Source organism: Biomphalaria glabrata, chromosome 15 (assembly GCF_947242115.1).
Source record: "Biomphalaria glabrata chromosome 15, xgBioGlab47.1, whole genome shotgun sequence".
In the NCBI taxonomy this organism is placed as follows: Eukaryota; Metazoa; Mollusca; class Gastropoda; family Planorbidae; genus Biomphalaria; species Biomphalaria glabrata.
Window position 1 is genome coordinate 25420696 of NC_074725.1, and position 20204 is coordinate 25440899.

The window sequence follows — 20204 nt, forward strand, 5'->3', positions numbered from 1 at the left end:
ATCTACTGCCATAGGGATGGTGAACACTAAGTTGTGTAGCTGTTCAGTCAAACAGTCATCTACTGCCATAGGGATGGTGAACACTAAGTTGTGTAGCTGTTCAGTCAAACAGTCATCTACTGCCATAGGGATGGTGAACACTAAGTTGTGTAGCTGTTCAGTCAAACAGTCATCTACTGCCATAGGGATGGTGAACACTAAGTTGTGTAGCTGTTCAGTCAAACAGTCATCTACTGCCATAGGGATGGTGAACACTAAGTTGTGTAGCTGTTCAGTCAAACAGTCATCTACTGCCATAGGGATGGTGAACACTAAGTTGTGTAGCTGTTCAGTCAAACAGTCATCTACTGCCATAGGGATGGTTAACACTAAGTTGTGTAGTTGTTCAGTCAAACAGTCATCTACTGCCATAGGGATGGTTAACACTAAGTTGTGTAGCTGTTCAGTCAAACAGTCATCTACTGCCATAGGGATGGTGAAGTAAAACAAAAAGTAATAAAGTTACTCTTTCAGACCTTGCGATCTATAAGGCAGATGATGTGAAGGTCATCCGTTTCTTTGGCCAACGGTTAACGAGCAGTTTGTCATGTGGCCAGCACAACCACCAACCGCCTTTACTTTTCCCCAACTAATGTCAGGAACCCATCAGAGTTTGGTGAACTCAGGGGGGCCCTAAAAATCCCGAAATTCAAAATCCCAGTCTTCACTGAGATTCCAACCCAGGACCCCAGGTTCAGAAGCCAAGCGCTTGACCCCTCAGCCACCGAGCCTTGTTAAGTAAAAACACTACAATACCTCTGCCCGAGACTTTGACTAAGTATGTCTATCAGTGTAAGAAGTAAACAGATGCCATCCTCAATAGTTCAATGTAAACATTTGGAAACGTCCTTTAGTGATGACCTAATTTATAACAATAAATAAATACAAATATCTATGTAGGAGAAGAAAGAGACGTCATCACGTTGCGATAATACAGCAGGTGCAGAGATTAAACTATTTACAACTTTGATTAGGATGACCTCATAATTATGATTTTGTAGGTGATGACCTTATAATTGAAATTTTGATAAAGTTTTAAACTGTTAAACTGTGTTGGCGTGACAGATCTATTTACACCAGCGTTTCTCAAACTTTAATAACATACGGATAAAAGAAATACTTTCCAGTGCCACGTTAACCATCTAACAGATCAGATGGGGAGGGGGATCGCTGAAATAAAAAAGTCAAGGTCACCTTTGGATTGACTAGAATGGATTAGTTTCTAGCAAGTACAAAGTACAGTGATTACCATTCTAGGCTGGAGATTTATTCTAGGCAGTACTCTCGGGTTATTTGTGATCTAACTGCTATGTAACATTTCACTTCAAAGTTATCGACACGCAGCCCGTATCTCAGTATGACCTTGAGTAGACTCAGACCGTTACAGAAGTAAAGGTGTTCTTTCAGGATACAATCAAATGACCTTGAAACATATAATTAGCGCATATTTATCGTATTTTGAAATGTATCGACATTTGTGTTTCCATTTTTTTTGAAGTATTTACTCTGCCTTTATTTATATTTACTATTTTGAAGTTCTTATACACTGAAATGATGTTTGTTTTCTAACAATCACGTGATAAGATATTGTTATCAGTATGACACATGAACAGCATCCTGTGTTACGTAGATTCTATGATCTCATTTGACACATAGGTCTATGAGTGTAGGTCATCATTGACATATTGTTCTTTGGATGTATGTCTCGGTCTGCTGATTTAAATCAGTTAAAAATGTTTAGTTTTAAATAGTTCGTTGAAAAATAAATCAAGCCTCTTGATTAAAACTAATTTAAAAAACAATAAATTGCGAAGTTTGACAGCACAAATACATTTGAAAGTAAAATCAATGAGCACAAAGTAAGCTGAAAACCTACAAAGTCTAAATCTGTTCAAAAATGTTCTAATTTGTATTTTTTCATTGCGATGGCGAAACCTCTTTACGCCAATGAGTTTCGCGTGCAGGTCCACACAGGCAGAAGTAGGCAACGTGCCTGGAGTGAAAGCACTTGCACATCCTTACTCAGTTACAGCGAATCAGAAGATTCACTTCGAATTGGTTCATCCGTGGCGTTGGGTGCTATGGCCAGCAGACCTCTACCTGAAATTCCACTAGAAAGATCCTCACCGAAGGAGTATCAAAACAACATCAGAAGAGCTTCGGTCCATCGGCAAGAGCCATTAAAAATCAAAGAAAAGAAAAAGTCTGCAGCGGGATCCAGGCGTAGAACTTTGATTCTCATCAGCATTGCATCCATTGTTTTTAGCCTGTTTTGTCTTGGCCTCTTGGTTGCGACCTTCATCAGACATGGGATTTTACCATGGGATAAGGTAATGCTTCAGTCTAGCACCCAGGACTCGTGCCTGTCTTGCATTAAGCTGCTGCAATCTATTCTTCAAAGTCAGAATCAAATGAAAGCTCAATGCAGCTCTAACATGTCGCCAACGCAAGTAAGTAAACTATGTGAACATTTTGATTTTGTTGTAAATTTAAATGCTAAGTGAAAGCTCAGATAAAAACATTCACTTGAATTTTTAAACATTACTTTCAGTTTCTCATTCTATATCAATCTCAATATCTAATTCGATTGGCGTATATCGCAACATTGACACAAACACACACACACACACAGATTTTTGTTCAGATCGAAATCTTATCCATTTGAAAAAGAATTGGGGAACATGAAAGAATCAGAATAATAAATAATAATAAAGTCACAGTAAATTTTTTCTTACGAAACGTCTATCAACTGGCTGTACTATTTCTGTACACGTTATCTCTGGCACACTCATTATCGGATCATGTTGACAATTTTACACAATTATTATTTGTACTTAAAGAAACATTAATCAATGAAAAAAAGACCAATTAGCTAATTCATTATTAGTAATAAATTATTTTGTTTTGAAATAAATGCTTATTATCATAAGATGTAGCTGTATTTTTATAGTTATTTCCCTTATAACGTTTTGTAGATGTTATTTTCTCCCACTTTACATTATTGGATAAAGTTGAAATTTTGTATAATTATTCATAGTCAAAGATAATCATGAATCAATAAAACAATTGACCAATTAGTTAATCAGTTAGTGGTAATTAATTAGTGTTTTGTTATATAGAAAAAGGAAGCCTATCGAAATAGTATTGAGTTATATGGCAGTGATTTTTTTAGATACATTCCATTTAGATACATTGTTTTTTAAAAGATTTTTACAAAAATCTTTCTTGTTTAATTGTTGCAGTAGTCTTGCAATAAAAAAACACTCTAACTCGTCAAACAAATGTAAGTTCTACCAGACCAAAAAGCAGATGTTACATACTTGTAAAAACACTTTGATTACTAAACCGAGGAATATTGTGACTAGAGTTTCATCTTTGTCATAAAACTCGAGCTAAGTTGCTTTTGCTGAGTGCTTTCTATGGACACTTTCTCCTAAATGAGATTGGAAACGATCGATCCGATCTGCCTGTGGGTCGAGATGGTCCCTTGAAGGTAAAATGACTACTTGTCAGGGGTCACCATTGGCAATTTTAAGTAAACAACTAATTGTCATTCGAGAATGTTGCACAGTTGCAGATATTTGAACGAAACATGTTCATTGTCTCAGTCTATCATTCAAAGTTTACATGAGCTCTAGAAATGATGGTAAGTTTAAAGACAAGTTTCTCTTTTGCTAATCTCTTGAAGCGAGTTCTACAGCACGTGATGTATTGGACAAAGTCAGTACATTTGTTTTGCTAAACACGTAGTCACAAACTAGCAGGGCCGGACCGTTGTAACCAAGAAATATCACTCTTTTGATTTTATTTCTAGCTCACGTTAAAAAAAAAAGGGGGGGGGGAGTAATCTACTCTGTAGTAACTATCGAGGCGACAGAGCACGCTCAAGAGTTTGGACACCATGGAAAGATCACTCTTTTATTTTTGCAACTCGGACGGAGGGAGTTATCCTAGGTAATTTAAGAGGCGAAAAAAAAAGAGGGGGGGGGGTAAGTAGTAGGCCTATTCATCCGTCACTAAATAGTCATACTCTCATGAACTGTGTGTAACAAATACATTCTTCTCTGGCAAGGAACGCCATAAAGTCTCTTGGCAGCACCCACGCTCAAAAAGGTGGCACCAGCTTGACCTCTGCATCACCCGAAGGATGGATCTGAAAAGCGTCATCCACACCCGCTCGTACCATAGTGCGGACTGCTACTCAGACCATTCACTAGTGCTAAGCAAAATCAAACTACTTCTCAAGAAGGCTTACACTTCCACTCAACCCAGAACTAGGCGAATTAACGTCAACCATGTAGGTGACCCAGAGAAGTGTGCACTCTTTGGCGAACTCTTGAACAGTTCAATCTCCTCGTTAAGTGATGAAGAAGACATCTCTCTCAGATGGGAGAAATTAAGAGACGTAATCTACAGTTCGGCAATCACCGCCTTTGGGCCTCAAAAACACAAAAATGTAGACTGGTTTGAGGCGAATCTAGCACATAAGGAACCTTGCATCGAGAAAAAGCGATCTGCACACCTCGCTCACAAGACAAAGCCTAATCCAAAATCTTTGGAGGCCTTCAAAAGTGCTAATAAAGATGCGAAACAAATGGCTAGAAAATGTGCTAGCAACTTTTGGAGAATCCAAGACAGTCTCCACTCAGGAAATAGAAAAGCTCTATTTGATGGCATTAAAGAGGCCCTGGGTCCAACAGTGTCTAAGCCTGCCCCCCTTCTATCCAAATCAGGAGAAAAAATTACAGATCAAACCAAGCAGCTAGAACGATGGACAGAACACTACCTCGAAGTCTATGCCACACAGAATACAGTAGACGATGTCGCCCTGGCTTCTCTACCAGATCTTCCAGTAATGGAATGCCTAGATGAGCTTCCGATCCTTAGTGACCTCAAAGAAGCAATTAACTGCTTAAAAAATAGAAAATCTTCTGGGAGTGATGGTATCCCAGTGGAAGTAGTGAAAGTCAACGAATCACTCCTGCTCCCTGAACTTTATACTCTCCTCTGCCGCTGTTGGGAAACAGGTCATGTTCCACAGGACATGTTTGACGCAACTATAATCACAATATACAAGAACAAAGGGGATCGGAGTGACTGCAACAACTACAGGGGTATCTCTCTCCTCAGTATAGTGGGCAAAATCTTTGCTAGAGTGGCACTATCCAGGCTGCAAGTGATAGCTTCTAGAGTCTACCCAGAGTCTCAGTGTGGATTCAGGAGTGGTAGATCCACTATAGACACGATATCTTCTCTACGACTACTGCAGGAGAAATTCAGAGAGAGAGACAGACCCCTTTACATTGTTTTTGTTGATCTGACTAAAGCTTTTGACATGGTCAGCAGAAGTGGCCTTTTCAAACTCCTGAGGAAAATAGGTTGCCCTCCCAAACTACTGAGGTTAATTGAGTGTTTTCACGAGGAAACTAAATGTATTGTCAAATTCAATGGAGCCCAATCAGCGCCTTTTGAGGTTTGCAGTGGTGTCAAGCAGGGATGTGTGCTCGCACTACTCTGTTTGGCATATTCTTCTCCTGTCTACTGCATTATGCGTACAGCTACATAAACGAAGGTGTGTTTCTCCATACAAGATCCTCTGGAAAACTATTTAATGTATCAAGGCTGCGGGCAAAAACCAAGGTTAGGAAACTACTCGTCAGGGAACTCCTGTATGCTGATGATGCAGCTATTGTGGCTCATTCTGATATTCAGCTACAGTCCCTGGTTGACAAACTATCTGCTGCTTGCCAGAAGTTCGGCTTAAACAGTCAAAGAAAGACTAAGATACTTGTCCAAAACACAAACACTGCACCTCAAGTAAGCATTAATGGCCAACCACTTGAAATTGTTGATCAATTTTGTTACCTTGGCTCCATCATATCCAACAACACTCTACTGGATAAAGACATAAACAACAGGATAGCCATGGCAATGGCCACCATGTCACGGTTGCAGAAAAGAGTCTGGGACAACACATTGCTGACTAGCAGTACTAAAGCCCTAGTCTACCGGACCTGTGTGTTGAGCACCTTGCTGTACGGAAGTGAAACATGGTCAACCTACTCATGGCAGGAAAAAAAGCTGAATGTCTTCCACCTCCGATGCCTAAGGCGGATCTTTAAAATAAGGTGGCAAGATAAGATAACCAATAAGGAAGTGCTACAAAGAGCAGGATGCCAGGACATCCGCTCTGTTATCAGCAGCAGACGCCTTGGCTGGCTTGGCCACGTTCGTAGAATGCCAGTATGTCGACTTCCACAGGACATCCTGTATGGCGATCTAATAGAAGGCAGGAGAGCCGCTGGTAGCCCACTTTTACGTTATACGGATGTATGCAAACGCGAAATGAAGCTCTTCAAAATCGACACTGGCAACTGGGAAGAGGTGGCACTGGACAGATCCACATGGAGAGAGAACATAAAGGAAGGGTCACAGATTGCAGATGTTATACACAACAGAAGTAGAAAGAAGGGTGAAAATGCAACGGCGCCTGGTGATTATATATGCCCAACCTGCGATCGCAGCTGTGTATCAAGGATTGGCCTCTTTAGTCACAGAAGAAGTTGCAAAGGGAAAAGATCGTCTCTCGAGACGTAAAATACCACAGAGAAATAGTCATACAGTACATCATAAAAATTCTATTTCCTACCTAGATCACACTCAATAGCAAGAATTACCAAATGTTTCAATCTATCTACAATAATTGTTGACCTCAAGTAATTCTTCATTAGTCCAAGGTGCGAGAAGCTTCTTTCACTAGATTCCACTATTGCGGGTATTGCATAATGCCGTTTTTTTATCGCGCGTAGGATTGGCGTTTTCCATATTGAATGACACCCCAAAAAGACAATTTTCGTCTATATATTTCTGGAGATTTGTTTGAGTTTTCAAAAGATTTTAATAATTTCAGGAGATTTCCAGGACGTCATGCTAAATCGACAGGAGGCCGCGAGAAATTAGTTATAGGTTATAAAATGTTTTAATTTAATGATTTATACACCTTAAATTAGCGCGGGACCTATACAAGTGCGGGGCCCACTGCGGTCGCATAGGTTGCAGTGGCCTAAAGTCGGCCATGCAAAATAGCGGCGTATGCTACGCCGCCGGTCGACTAGTTTGTTATAAAAATCAAAGTTGAAGATGTTTCGGAGGAGACAACTCAGGAATTATACATCAAACTCATTCATTATGAAATATTTTTTTCTATTCAATACCATTTAGACAATTGTGGACCAAGTGTTTGCAGTCAGTCTAAGATTGGTTTAGACAATTGTGGATCAAGTGTTTGCGGTCAGTCTAAGATTGGTTTAGACAATTGTGGATCAAGTGTTTGCAGTCAGTCTAAGATAGGTTTAGACAATTGTGGATCAAGTGTTTGCGGTCAGTCTAAGATTGGTTTCACGTTTATTCTTCATTTCTAAAAACAAATCTTCACACAAAAATTTGTCTCATAGCCTGTAAGTTGTGAAGTGTAGCAAGAAAACAAAACAACTTTTAGCTCGTAAAAATATTACAGTTACTGTTTTAAAAAAAAAAGACAATACATCCTTTTTGGAACTTATTGTTTTTCACTTAAAAATTAATGAATGCTACAATAAAAAAACAAACATTTTTTACCTTCGATACATTCGCTAACCAGGATTCTTTCTCGGTGGTTGGGGGGTTCAAAAATGTTATAACATGGCGTAGTCAGCCGTATTGTAACGATAACTGAGTTGATTATTCAATTGAAAGTTGCTGTAAGTTTATTGAACTAAGCGTTACGAGTCCGTCTTGTCAAACTGTACAATGCGCTGTATGATTTCATGAAAGGTTGACACTAGTTTTCGTAGCTTACTTGACCAGCTAACAGAGCACATCTGTTAACAATTCCCACTTCTCCGGCTGCATTACAACATGTAAGCTTCTCCTTCGAGCCCCACAGTCAAATGAAAATGTTTTATACGAGATGAACCATCGTCGTTCTACGACTGCAGGAGGCCAAAAAACCTTGTGTTTTGAGACCAAACATTTCATGCCTTGATATTTGAGTCTAATTAGCTAGAATGTATTAAATGGAGAAACTTTAGTGTTCCTTTTGTTTCAGACATCCAGTTCAACTGTCAACTATGCACGTAAGTTACAAACAAAAGTACTGCTAATAAATATTACAACATTTCAGAGTCATTCACTTAAAATAAACGTTTCAATTTGACATTTCTATTTCTCTGTCTACTGATTCAACAAAAAATCTTTTTTTTTTTAATTTGTTTTTTTTGCCTTTTTTCGCTTTAAACTAAATTTTTAAAAGCAAAAATACACATTTACGCCGACAGATTCCTTGTGTCTTCCGGTGGAGGTTGAGAACTTAGATCTTTCTTTGTTGAAAGTCCACGTTGGAAAAGAGAATTTCACTGCACCACTAGGCGGATGGTATTTTATATTTTTAGAATCTCAGGTGAGTTTTAATTTATCAAAGCTGATGAAATAACTCTATCTGCTATGTATACAATCATTTGACAATGTCAGTTTTATAAAAAAAGGTGGTTAAGAATATTTTCTAAGACCATTTGGAATGCCCAATGTTGTAACTTTAAACTGAAACCTTTAATAAAACAACTTTTACAGAATCAGAGTAACACCATTAGATCAATCAATAAACGTAGAGACATTTTCTACATGAAGACTGAACAGTAATGTAGAGTTCATTTAGAACTACATCAACCCTAACGTATAAATACAAAATCTTGACCTACTAAAATACTCAGACAAACATATACAAACAGAGGCTACACTACCCATTATTTATGTCGCAGTTGTTTTAAGCTTGTCTTCAAATTCCATGTGAGATATAGACGCTACTTTATTTAGATTTGTAAGATCTTTTTCAACACTCATCCATTCCATATTAAATTTTCTCAGATTTTTACGATCTAAGTTGTCACAATTTCTTATTTCAACAATGGCGAAGAACAATGGTCTCCTTCAGTCGCAAAGCGACTATGGATCATCTTATGGAAATGAGATGAATGCCTGGGCATTAGCTGTGGTCGGAACAATGTCGCCCACACATCAGTTCCTTCCCTCTCCACGCAGCGGATGTATCCAAAGGAACGGCAGTGCCGATACAGTTTGGGGTCAGCGGCGTCGCAGGTTCTGCTAGGGTGAAGCACTGGGTGCTGCAAACTGCCTTAGGGTCGCCAGCTCCTGATTTTTCTTCAGGTTTGACTCCCGAAGCTATTTCCATGATTGGGTATAGATGCAGCAACAGGTTTGAATTCAGAGTTTTCATTCTCCTTGGTGGGCCAAGGTGCCAGTTACTCGCCATTTCTCCTGTTAGTGAGAAAAGTTCCGCCGGACTCAATATTCGAGCCACACGAGAAGGTCAGGAGTTGGACTGGTTGTCAGAAGCTTTTTGAGAGGCATGCCATTAGGAAGCATTTTATAGGTAGTGGAGTGCTTACATCCATTACCACCTTGCGAAGATAATTTTAAAAAACTATAAGGAGACTAAGATAAAAGAAATATATCTCGGCTACTTGTGTTGTATAAACGTTCACCCCTTCATCTATGCCTTAGTCTGTTGGACCGTTGGACTATTACAATGTGTAGGACTAGTTGGAAGATAAACGTACATAGGAATGGGTTCTGTCCATAGCTCCGCTCTGCTAGTCTTGCAATTAATCCTTTATCAAAATTATTACATAGTTCGTTGTCAGGATAAACGTTCAATGCACAATATGTTTGTGTTATCTGTTGTACATGGATGATCTCAGAGGATTGGCTGAAATAGAGCAAAAAGCTGCATTTATTAATGACTTCAGTGATATGTGTATATCCTTTGACCTGGTTAAGTGTGGCGTGATAAGTATTGAATACATCAAAAAACCTAAAGATACATTTGACGATATCAAGCAACTTAACTCTGCTATGCTTTATACATATCCCGGAATTAATCCTAAATACATGAAATACCACCAAAAAAAAACAAAAAAAAACATCCCAATTCTACTTTTCACTTTACGTGTCAAAATGGAGTGGACACTGTTAAAATTTATTTCTGCATTACCATACGATGCGACCCACAAATGACATGACTTGTGACGGGTATCCAATCATACTTATCTTTTAAACTTTGTCAAGTCTGAATGCATCAAAAAACTGACGGCATACATGCTTGAGTTGACGTCACGTATTTCCTAATATTTCCTGTAGGCTGTTTGGCTAGATGTAATCGATATGTTCAAGTCATTTAGTATTAAAATCATGAACTAATCAGATTTATCCAATTTTGTTTATACTTATATATAAAGTCTTAAAACTAAAGCTTCTCATCCATGTGTTCTAGACAGCTGTTGCTATTGACATTAAGAAACAAAGTTCTGAATGTACAACACAGATTGCATCAACTCAATGCAAACCTTGCCACAGCTCAAAGTCAGACAACTCGTTTACATTTTGTTGGGGTAACAGATTTATTATTATCTCTATTATTTTCTCAATTCAAAAAGATAACACCTTTAATCATTTCATTAAGGTTTAATTGAACATAGTTTTTTGTTTATCTAAACCATATCCATATGTTAGCTGCAAAGTGAGAAATGCAGGTATTCTATAGAATGCCTGGTGTTCTGGAGCAAATTTCCTACTTTGCCTAGAACTGTTTTAGGCCAACTTTGCCAATTGATATAGTAACATGTATAATAAATGCTTTGTAAACTTAGTTTTTATAGAGCATATATCAACTCATTCTGTCTGTCTGTCTGTCAGTCTGGTAAAAAGTTTGTACACATTCATTCTTTCACACCTAATCTCGGATCAAGCTGAAATTTGGCACAAATTTGGTTAACCTCCCTCCTAAATAAGGCACAAATACAGCTACCAATTTCTACCAGTCGCTGGGCATCATAATGAAGTGCAGTGAATGCAGTGACGTAGCTAGGAATTAGCCATCATTTAGGGGCCCGGGGGCTTGACCTCTTTGGGGGCCCCTGCGTAATATTTAATGTAAAAAACACTCATTTGGGGGTACCCTCAAGTAGGGACCTGGTGGGATATTCAAATTCTCCCCCTCCCTTTCCCCAACAGAGCTACGTCTCTGAGTGAATGACAGCTTTGACCTTTTACGTACAATTTGTTTTATAGAAGAGTAGCAGTATGATGAACTCACTATAGACTCCTAAGGATAAGCATTTTTAATTTCAAATACCGGAAATAATGCTTTGAGTTGGGGCTCACATCGCTCCCCCAGAACCATAGTTGGTAAGGCCGGGTTTTTACTGTTTTTTTCCATTAACTTTAGAGTAACTTTTCTAGGATACAAATAAACTTCCGAAAGAATGAAGAGTCAGAATGTAATGAAGTATGTAAAGTATACATAAATTACCACCCAAAACTCCCCGAAAGAAAAATCCTGGATACGCCCATGTCTTACCCACTATTGATTTGTTTAATCCATCATTAAGTTCATTGACAGACTGGTGACCACAAGTCAGATACTATAGACGCAGGCTTCATGTCAGCATATTGACACTCTCCTGAGGTCACACCTTACAAGGGAACTGAGTTTGTTTACTTGGTAGTAAATCTTAATTGACACGGGTAAGCGGACAATGAGTTTTCTTATTTGGAGAAAAATCTCAGTCACGTGGCCGGACTACAGGCAACACCTCTACACGAGGTGTAGGGGCGATCACCCCCCCCCCCCGGCGGACGAATTTTAGTAAAGAAATCACACAATTTGTATACGAATGTATTACTTACCAGTCGACCGGCGGCGTAGCATACGCCGCTATTTTGGAGGGCAGGCATTAGGCCACTGCAACCTACGAGCAGCGCACTGGGCCCGAACTTTTATAGGAAACGCACTTTTATTGGACCCGCGCTAATTCAAGGTGTATAAATTATTAAATTAAACATTTTATAACTTAGGCCACTGCAACCTATGCGACCGCACTGGGCCCCGAAATTGCAAAATATACGAAAAAGTCCTTAAATATACGGAAATATATAGACAATTTGTATACGAATGTATTACTTACTAGTCGACCGGCGGCGTAGCATACGCAGCTATTTTAGAGGGCAGGCCTTAGGCCACTGCAACCTATGCGACCGCACTGGGCCCCGCACTTTTATAGGGCACGCACTAATTAAAGTGTATAAATTATTAAATTAAACATTGTATAACTTATAACAGATTTCCCGCGCCCTCCTGTCGATTTACTACGTGCTTCTGGAAATCTCCCGAAATTGCAAAAGATAAAAAAGTCCTTAAAATATTCGGAATATATAGACAAAAATTGTCATTTTGGGGTGTCATTCAATATGGAAAACGCCAATCCTACGCGCGATAAAAAAACGGCATTATGCATTAGCCGTAATTGTGTAATCTGGTGAAAGAAGCTTCTCGCGCCTCAAACTAATGAACAATTCTCAAAGATAGATTGAAACATTTGGTAATTCTTGCTATTTATCGTGATTATGTAGGAAACAGACTTATTATGATATACTGTATGACTTTACTACACGCAAGGCTCGTAAAGTAATTCTGTACGTAGTAAAGAATGAATAAAATGCATTAGACAAATTAATTTTCTATTATAAACTCTTAAATTTCACTTATTATTCGCTTCTCTACCCAAACTTGGCCCCCGCGAAATCCGTTTCGCATAGGGCACCACAATGGTTAAGTCCGGCCCTTCTAATTAGTGACGTGTGAATATACATATTGGATTACTTGTTCTCTTTCTTTGACTTCTTGGTCACAATTGTTAAGTACGGCGCTGATGTTAGTGTTTGTAAAATGTTTGTTTGTAAAATGTTTTACATGTTTCGGATGTTCCTTCAGAGTTGAAGATAGTTTACTTCCTATTTCAAACCTCCCGCAGGACGAAAGGGGATGGGAGTGGGCAGGGTTTGACAGTCTAGCGCAGCCATCCTTAGGGACTCTGAAGGAACATCCAAAACATGTAAAACAAACAACCCGGGACCGTGGAGATAATCATCTCAGCAAGCTAACCGCACGACCAGGCATAGCTCTTAAAGTTAATAACAAGCTGGTTATAAACTAATAGTCTATTATTGATAAAGAGATATACATTACGGCATGACATCTACCGGATATGTAGGACTACAATAGAAAAAAAGGACAGATATATCGTGCTTGTACTTCGATGTCTCATCACAGTTATCAACAAAGCTATTGGGATTTTCAGTTATACTGAACTAGAATTAGGATGTAGATCTACATAAACTAAACTTCTGATTTAGCACTCTTAAGATCTATATCTACTAGATCTAGATCTATACCGCAATATAAATTTGGAATAATTTAGATGTAATTTAGATTAGATTTATGAAAAAAAAAAAAAACACTAGATAATCAATCAGTAGACTGAATGTAACTTTAAATTTTAAAATAGTAGATTAGTTTTGTATATTTTAACAATATTGCACTATTGATCTAGAAGTTTGGAAATCAAAATCTACACTTTAAGTCTAAAAATTTAAAATCTATATCTTGATCTAGCCTATATCATTCTAAACTACACCAAGAAATTCTAGATCTAGACTCTATAAAGATTTTAATTAGAGTATAAATCCAGATCTAGTTTAAAAAATCTAGATTAGATCTAAATCTAGCTATCATGGCAAAGGGTGCCCCCATCAAAGCTTGAAGAGTTGGACAAGTTCACTTACCTTAACAGCATCATAACGAATGATGGGGATGCCTATCATGATGTAGCGTGCCGAATAGGAAAGGCAGGGAGCATTTTCCAAAGGCTGCAGCCTATTTGGACAAGTCAAGCCATTGACTTTATCGTATATTTTGCCTTTTCATGAGATTTCCTGGAGGCCCTGAAAAATCAGGAGGTCGCGAAAACCCTGTTATTTTATATACGTTATAATTGTTTAATTTAATAATGTACACTTGGAATTAGCGCGGGGCCTATGAAAGCGCGGCGCCCACTGCGACCGGCACTGTCTACTAAGAACTTTAACAATTCGTCCACTTCTGGTTGTCTTGACTGAACAAGTTCTCTAGACGTTGGTCTATAACTGTCTGTTTCGTTTGTTGCAACAGTTTGCAGTTCATTGTCTCCATCGGTATCATAGTACCCAGAGATGTCTTCATCGAAACTCTTATTCAAAAAGCGTTGATTTCTTCTGTATGTTTTTCCGTTTGTCTTTATGATGTAAGATCTGGGTGCTGAATTTTTTTTATGACAACTGCTTTCAGCCATGTTTGACCTAGACGAACTCTCCGACAGAATAACCTTTAGGTAGTCTTGCTTTTGCATCGTATTTCACTTAGCTTTTCATCTGTCGTTCGTTGAGTAATGTCTCTGCATTTTGAGCTACCGATGGTTTCAATAGTTTGGGATCAGTTGGAATGATTCCCTAAGTCTTCTACTCGTCAGCAGTTGTGATGGTGAATACGGCAGTCCACTTATCGGAGTATTTCTATACTCGAGCATAACGAGATATGGATCTTTCCCACTTTTGTATACTCTGAATCCTTTTGCTTTCGCACAAAACATAAACAACCAACAATGACGCAATGCCATATAATATTAGCACAGAATCTTCTTCATGCAGTGGAAAATTAAGATTTTTTTTGCCTATCTGGAATTCTGGTCAAAGCTCCTGTGCCCAATTAATATAGTTCGGAAGAAACTACAAGTCTGGACTGCATATACGGGAATCTGCTAAAGAAATTAGTACCCTTTCATGCTTTCTGCAAAATGATGAGAAACTGACAAAAACCCAATCCATCGAAAAAGCAAAAGAAGGTAGTGAATACTATAGATTCCCTGTAATCAAAACAACAATATGAAAGAAAAGACTTGATGGGAAGTTGAGTTATAATGTAGGACTGTCAATAGAACTGCAATTTAAACGTGTTGCGACAGAAGTGCTGGACAGATTTCAAAGGCTGGAAAGAAAATGGATACCTTTGGGTTTCTTCTTGAACCAAGACACCTGTTAGAAGACATGAAGACCTGCTTATGACAAACTGTGCTACTTTTCCTGTTTGTATGATGAAATAAATGGAAAATCGCTTTTTCAATGATGTCATTGATGCACGAGCACTTTTCATCAACAAACCAGTAATACAATCACCTATAGACATATTGAGGAAACAGGCTCCATATGGTAATTACGTGTGCTCAGACTTTGCAACCTCCTCCGAATACCGCTAACTCAGGCCACTTCCATTACGTCATGTGAGAGATCATTCTCAAAGCTCAAGTTCATCAAAAACTATCTCAGGAGCACAATGAAGCAAGAAAGGCTTATCATGGTTTTAATGTCAGTGTAGTCACAAATACTAGAAAGTATCTATGTAGATGTTATAGATGTCTTTGCTGCACAGAATGCACGACGTGAAGCGATATCAATTGAGATTTGTCACTTGTGCATTATTTAACTAATAAACAACGGTATTATTCATTAAAAGAGTCTTGATGATTACTTTTTGTTAAGTTTACTGATATACTGAACCAATTTGATTTGGGGCTTAAATATTTTTGCGTACATTATCTCATGTCATATGTCAAAATGCAAGGGGCCCCCAAAGAGGTCAATCCCCCCGGGCCCCCAAATACCTAGTTACGCCCCTGGGTGTTAGGAAGTTGTTTTCCTAAAAAAATCGGAACATAATATTAACGATAATTAGAGTTTAAAAAGTTTAGCTAGGAAATTAAATGTAATGTACGACAGAAAGCGATTTTACATAACTAGAGTTAGAGTGTTTTTCATAAAAATGCGGAAAATGAGAAGAAGATTCTTTGTTTTATTTATTAGAAGAGGGATTTCAAACAGTTATTTGTGTTAATAGATTTACATATAAAAAATCGGAACATTTTTGGCGACGATTTGTACAAAAAATTCAAGTAATTTAGGTTGATTTCTTTTTCAAAACCAAATCCGGATCATTCTTTACAGATATAAAAATATCTTCTGTTATGTTTCAGCAAGAAAATTCGATGTAAAATAAGTCTAACAAGTGTTTTTCAATAATCGTCTCTAGTAAATTACTTTCTTATTTTAAAATCCTGAACAACCTATTGTAGATAAATTTTGAAAAAAAAGTCAGTTGACATAAATTTGTTTTAAGTTGAAAATACGGAACAAATGGATATCGATAATTAAACAATAGTGACTTATTGTCCATGAATATAAGGGTAATGTAAGTCAATGATGCTATTTCAAATAATCGTTTGACATATTTTTTTTTTATAAAACAATATCTGGAAAAACTTCAAAGTTCTTCATAGTTCATAGCATGGAAATTAAATGTAATATAAGTTAGAAGAGCAAACAAACATTCGTTGGCATTGATTTGTTTTTCACAAAAACATCCGGAACAATCTATTATAGATATTTAAACTATTGCAATGTTTTGGAGGAACATTAAAGGTTAAAACAGATTTTCAATAGCGTTTAGTGTTGTTGTTTTTTATGTGACGGACAAACAGACAAAACGCACAAAAATAAGCGGCTTGTATCCTGTTGGGGGGCACTAAAAAAATAAAAAAATAAAACCTAATTGTTTCAATATTTTTAAGGAATTAGTTTATACTCTGTTATGCCTCGGCGTTGCGCTACTGTACGAAAGTCGCTGCATAAAAAGTCCATTAAAAAATGTGCGTGATACTTACATACAAAGTGCATTCTTAGCCTTTATAAACATATATAATTTTTTTCTTCTAATTTTAGCAGCTAGTTGACCAGAAAAAGCACCTTTAACTAATATTTATATTTGATGAGAACATTTTTTGTACATTTTATAAATATATTTGACTTCATGATGATGATGTTAACATATTGTAACATTGCCTCCCTTACATTTACGTAATTTTTTTAGAAATGGTGTATTTTTATGAATAATCGCTTGCATAGTTAATTTTATAAACTAAACGGTTTGCTTTTAGAAAACCAAAAGTTGACGTTGCACCTAAACTTTTCAAGCCGCATCGCATGGTGAAATAATATTTTTCAGTTCTCTTCTAGTTTTTGGGATCAGAGTAAGACATGACCTCCGATGCTTCTCAATTATGGATAAGACGTTTCTTGCAAAATGTAATTATAAGATGAACAGTTCAGTCAATGTAATTAAGAAATGATAATAGTAGTAACTTCATGGACACCATGGTCATAGTTGAACAAAACATACTGGATTGCTGAGACATGTTTTGTCTGAAAACGTTACAGTACCAGGGAGGCTTCTGACAGAGACAATCATATGAGCTCAAACTGTCAGCCTTGACAATGGGTCAGCCCAAACAGTGTCAACGTCAGCTGGATATGATTCTTGCTAGTCGTCGATGTCTGACTTTCCGTGCTGGATGAGTGCTACACATGAGTAGGTTGTAGCCAAGTCAATTTTGAAGCCTGGTGTAATAGCTACGCTAATAGCTCGCATTAGCATTAGCGAGCAGATATGTAGAGCAACTATACCAACACTAAATTCCTATGTGACATAGTTTCCTACTGAGGAACCGAACTGAGTGTAGTGCAGTATGTTTCCCAGATACAGTAGAGACTGCAACAGCCGTGTCCGAAGCATTCGCTATAAATAGAAAGGTTTAATCGGATCAGACATATTTAACATGGGGTGAGGAGTCAAGCATGCTTGCACACGCTGCAACTTCCACCTCTACAAACACACCCCGGCTCTTGACATGCTGACCAAATAGGTCTACTACAAGAGGTCTCACTTAACATGAAGATGGTATTACGATAAATACACCTAATAAAGATACACTTACGCTACTTTTGCCCAGATTGTCAGTCACACTTCAGGATCGGCCCTTGCCCCCATTTTACTTTATTTTACTTAATGTGACCTGCCTTTTTTGTTAGGATGAATAATGCGTTTCTGAAGTGAAGAATGCAAGAAAACGCTTCGCCCCAAACCCCATATATATATATTTAAATATAATTCTCTTCATTGCTCAACCAAGCCTGACACCACCAAGAAGTCATGGAAAGATCACTCTTTTATTTCTGCGAATCGGTCTAGAGTTACTTCAAGTAACTATAACAGCGAAAAGAAAAGGGGGAGGGGGACAAGTAGTATTCACCCGTCGCTAAATAGCAGAGGTAGACCACTATTTTGGGTCTATGCGAAACGGATTGAGCAGGGCCCTGTTTGGGTAGGATACAGATAATAAGTGAAAATTAAGAATATTACAAAATAAATTCGTCTTTGCATTTTATTCATTCTTTACTACGTACAGAATTACTATACGCTCAGTAGCAAGAATTATCAAATCTATCTTTGAGAATTGTTGAACTCAAGTATTTCTTCATTAGTTTCAGGCGCGAGAAGCTACTTTCACAAGATTTCACAATTACGGGTATTGCATAATGTTGTTTTTTTATCGCGCTTAGGGATGGCTTTTTCTATATTGAATAAACCTCAAAATAACAAATGTGTCAATATTTCAGGAGATTTTTATGAGTTTTCAAAAGATTTAAATAATTTCCGGAGATTTCCAGGAATTTTTCGTATATTTTGCAATTCCAGGAAATTTTCAGGTGCTCCTGGTAAATCAGGAGCCTGCGGAATATCTGTTATAAGTTATAAGATGGCTTAATTTAATAATGTACACCTAGGATTAGCGTGTGGCCTATGAAAGTGCGGGGCCCACTGCGGTCGGATAGGTTTCAGTGCCCTAAAGGCTGGCCCTGCATAATAGCGACGTATGCTACGCCGTGGGTTGACTAGTATATATATATATTCTGTGTGTGCGTTAATGTATAGGGTTAGGGTTTACTGGTCGTTAGTGTTAGGGTTTAGAAAAAAATCTCCCCACTTTAAAGTTCTGGATCCACTAGTGGTGTAAACATAGATCTCAATAATAGGTCTACAGACTGCAATTTCAGATTCCAACCATTAAGTATCTGTATTAAGCCCTCGATGCCAGGTACAGAAGCGGTCCATGGCCTTTCAATTACAAGCTTGATGACCATTTGTTGGTCTGAAATACATGAGAAGTTACATGGGTAACTAGTTAAATATTCATTGACATAGTTTACATTGGTATCTAGTTAAATATTCATTTACATAGTTTACATTGACATCCCACACACCTCACACACACACACGTGTATATATATACTTTATATATGTATATACTTCTGGAATCTTATATATATCTATATCATAGTTATATTAAGTTTTTGCTTTCTCTTTTTCCAAGCTGATGTAGTACTATTACAAGAAGGCGATGTCCTCTCTACCAGCTCTGCTATAACCATACAGAACAATGATCATTACCATTTCCATATAATTTCACTGCATGAATTGGACAAATGAACTTAATAAGTCCATGAAGACAGGTGATCACAGATCCACTTTGTACTTTACGATCCCTCTGATGTAATGAATTGACTTCTATATATATACGGCCCTCAAGCTTCTAGATATCCATAGAATCATCTCGTACCAGGCCCTTAAAAAAAGTCACGTGATAACATCACGGGCCTTCCATACACAAATGTACATTCCCTTACGTCCATTCACACGTACATTCGATAATTAGCTTTTTCTAAAGGAAGCATTTCAGTTCAACCTTTCTTGTCTAAAGCATTTCATGACTTCAGTTCAACCTTTCTTGTCTAAAGCATTTCATGACTTCAGTTCAACCCTCTTGTCTAAAGCATTTCATGATTTCAGTTCAACCCTCTTGTCTAAAGCATTTCATGACTTCAGTTCAACCTTTCTTGCCTAAAGCATTTCATGACTTCAGTTCAACCTTTCTTGCCTAAAGCATTACATGACTTCAGTTCAACCTTTTTTTGCCTAAAGCATTTCATGATTTCAGTTCAACCTTTTTTGCCTATAGCATTTCATGATTTCAGTTCAACCTTTCTTGTCTAAAGCATTTCATAATTTCAGTTCAACCTTTCTTGTCTAAAGCATTTCATGATTTCAGTTCAACCTTTCATGCCTGGGGAGTTTCATGATTTCAGTATTCGATTCCCACACATTTTCCATGTCTACTACTTTAAAAAACTACACAACTTTGTCTTTATTTTCTGATTGTAAAGTCAGTTTATTAAAGAAATGTTCATTACCACCTTTATTTTTCATGTTTTTTATAAATAAAGATCATTCTCATTTATTAACCCACAATATATTCCAAACATTACTTGTTTCAATTATTATAAAATCC

The 20204-nt window shown here is 37.6% G+C and overlaps 1 protein-coding gene across 1 annotated transcript; it reads left to right on the top strand.

The window, feature by feature from the left end:
- The first annotated feature begins 866 nt into the window (after positions 1 to 866).
- LOC106079983 (uncharacterized) lies at positions 867 to 20108 on the top strand. The gene is made up of 5 exons (XM_013241259.2): positions 867 to 2489; positions 8126 to 8153; positions 8355 to 8476; positions 10367 to 10484; positions 19230 to 20108. Exons 1-5 carry the CDS (start codon positions 1965 to 1967, stop codon positions 19343 to 19345), a joined length of 909 nt encoding a protein of 302 aa, XP_013096713.2. The 5' UTR covers positions 867 to 1964; the 3' UTR covers positions 19346 to 20108.
- The last annotated feature ends 96 nt before the right edge of the window (positions 20109 to 20204 follow it).

What these genes read in the sequence shown, in the direction of transcription:
- LOC106079983 (XM_013241259.2), top strand. Translation starts at nt 1,965, where the DNA reads ATGGCGAAACCTCTTTACGCCAATGAGTTTCGCGTGCAGGTCCACACA. An exon ending in TTCAACTGTCAACTATGCAC is followed by an intron (nt 8,154 to 8,354) that starts GTAAGTTACAAA and finishes TTACGCCGACAG; the next exon opens with ATTCCTTGTGTCTTCCGGTG. An exon ending in TTATATTTTTAGAATCTCAG is followed by an intron (nt 8,477 to 10,366) that starts GTGAGTTTTAAT and finishes CATGTGTTCTAG; the next exon opens with ACAGCTGTTGCTATTGACAT.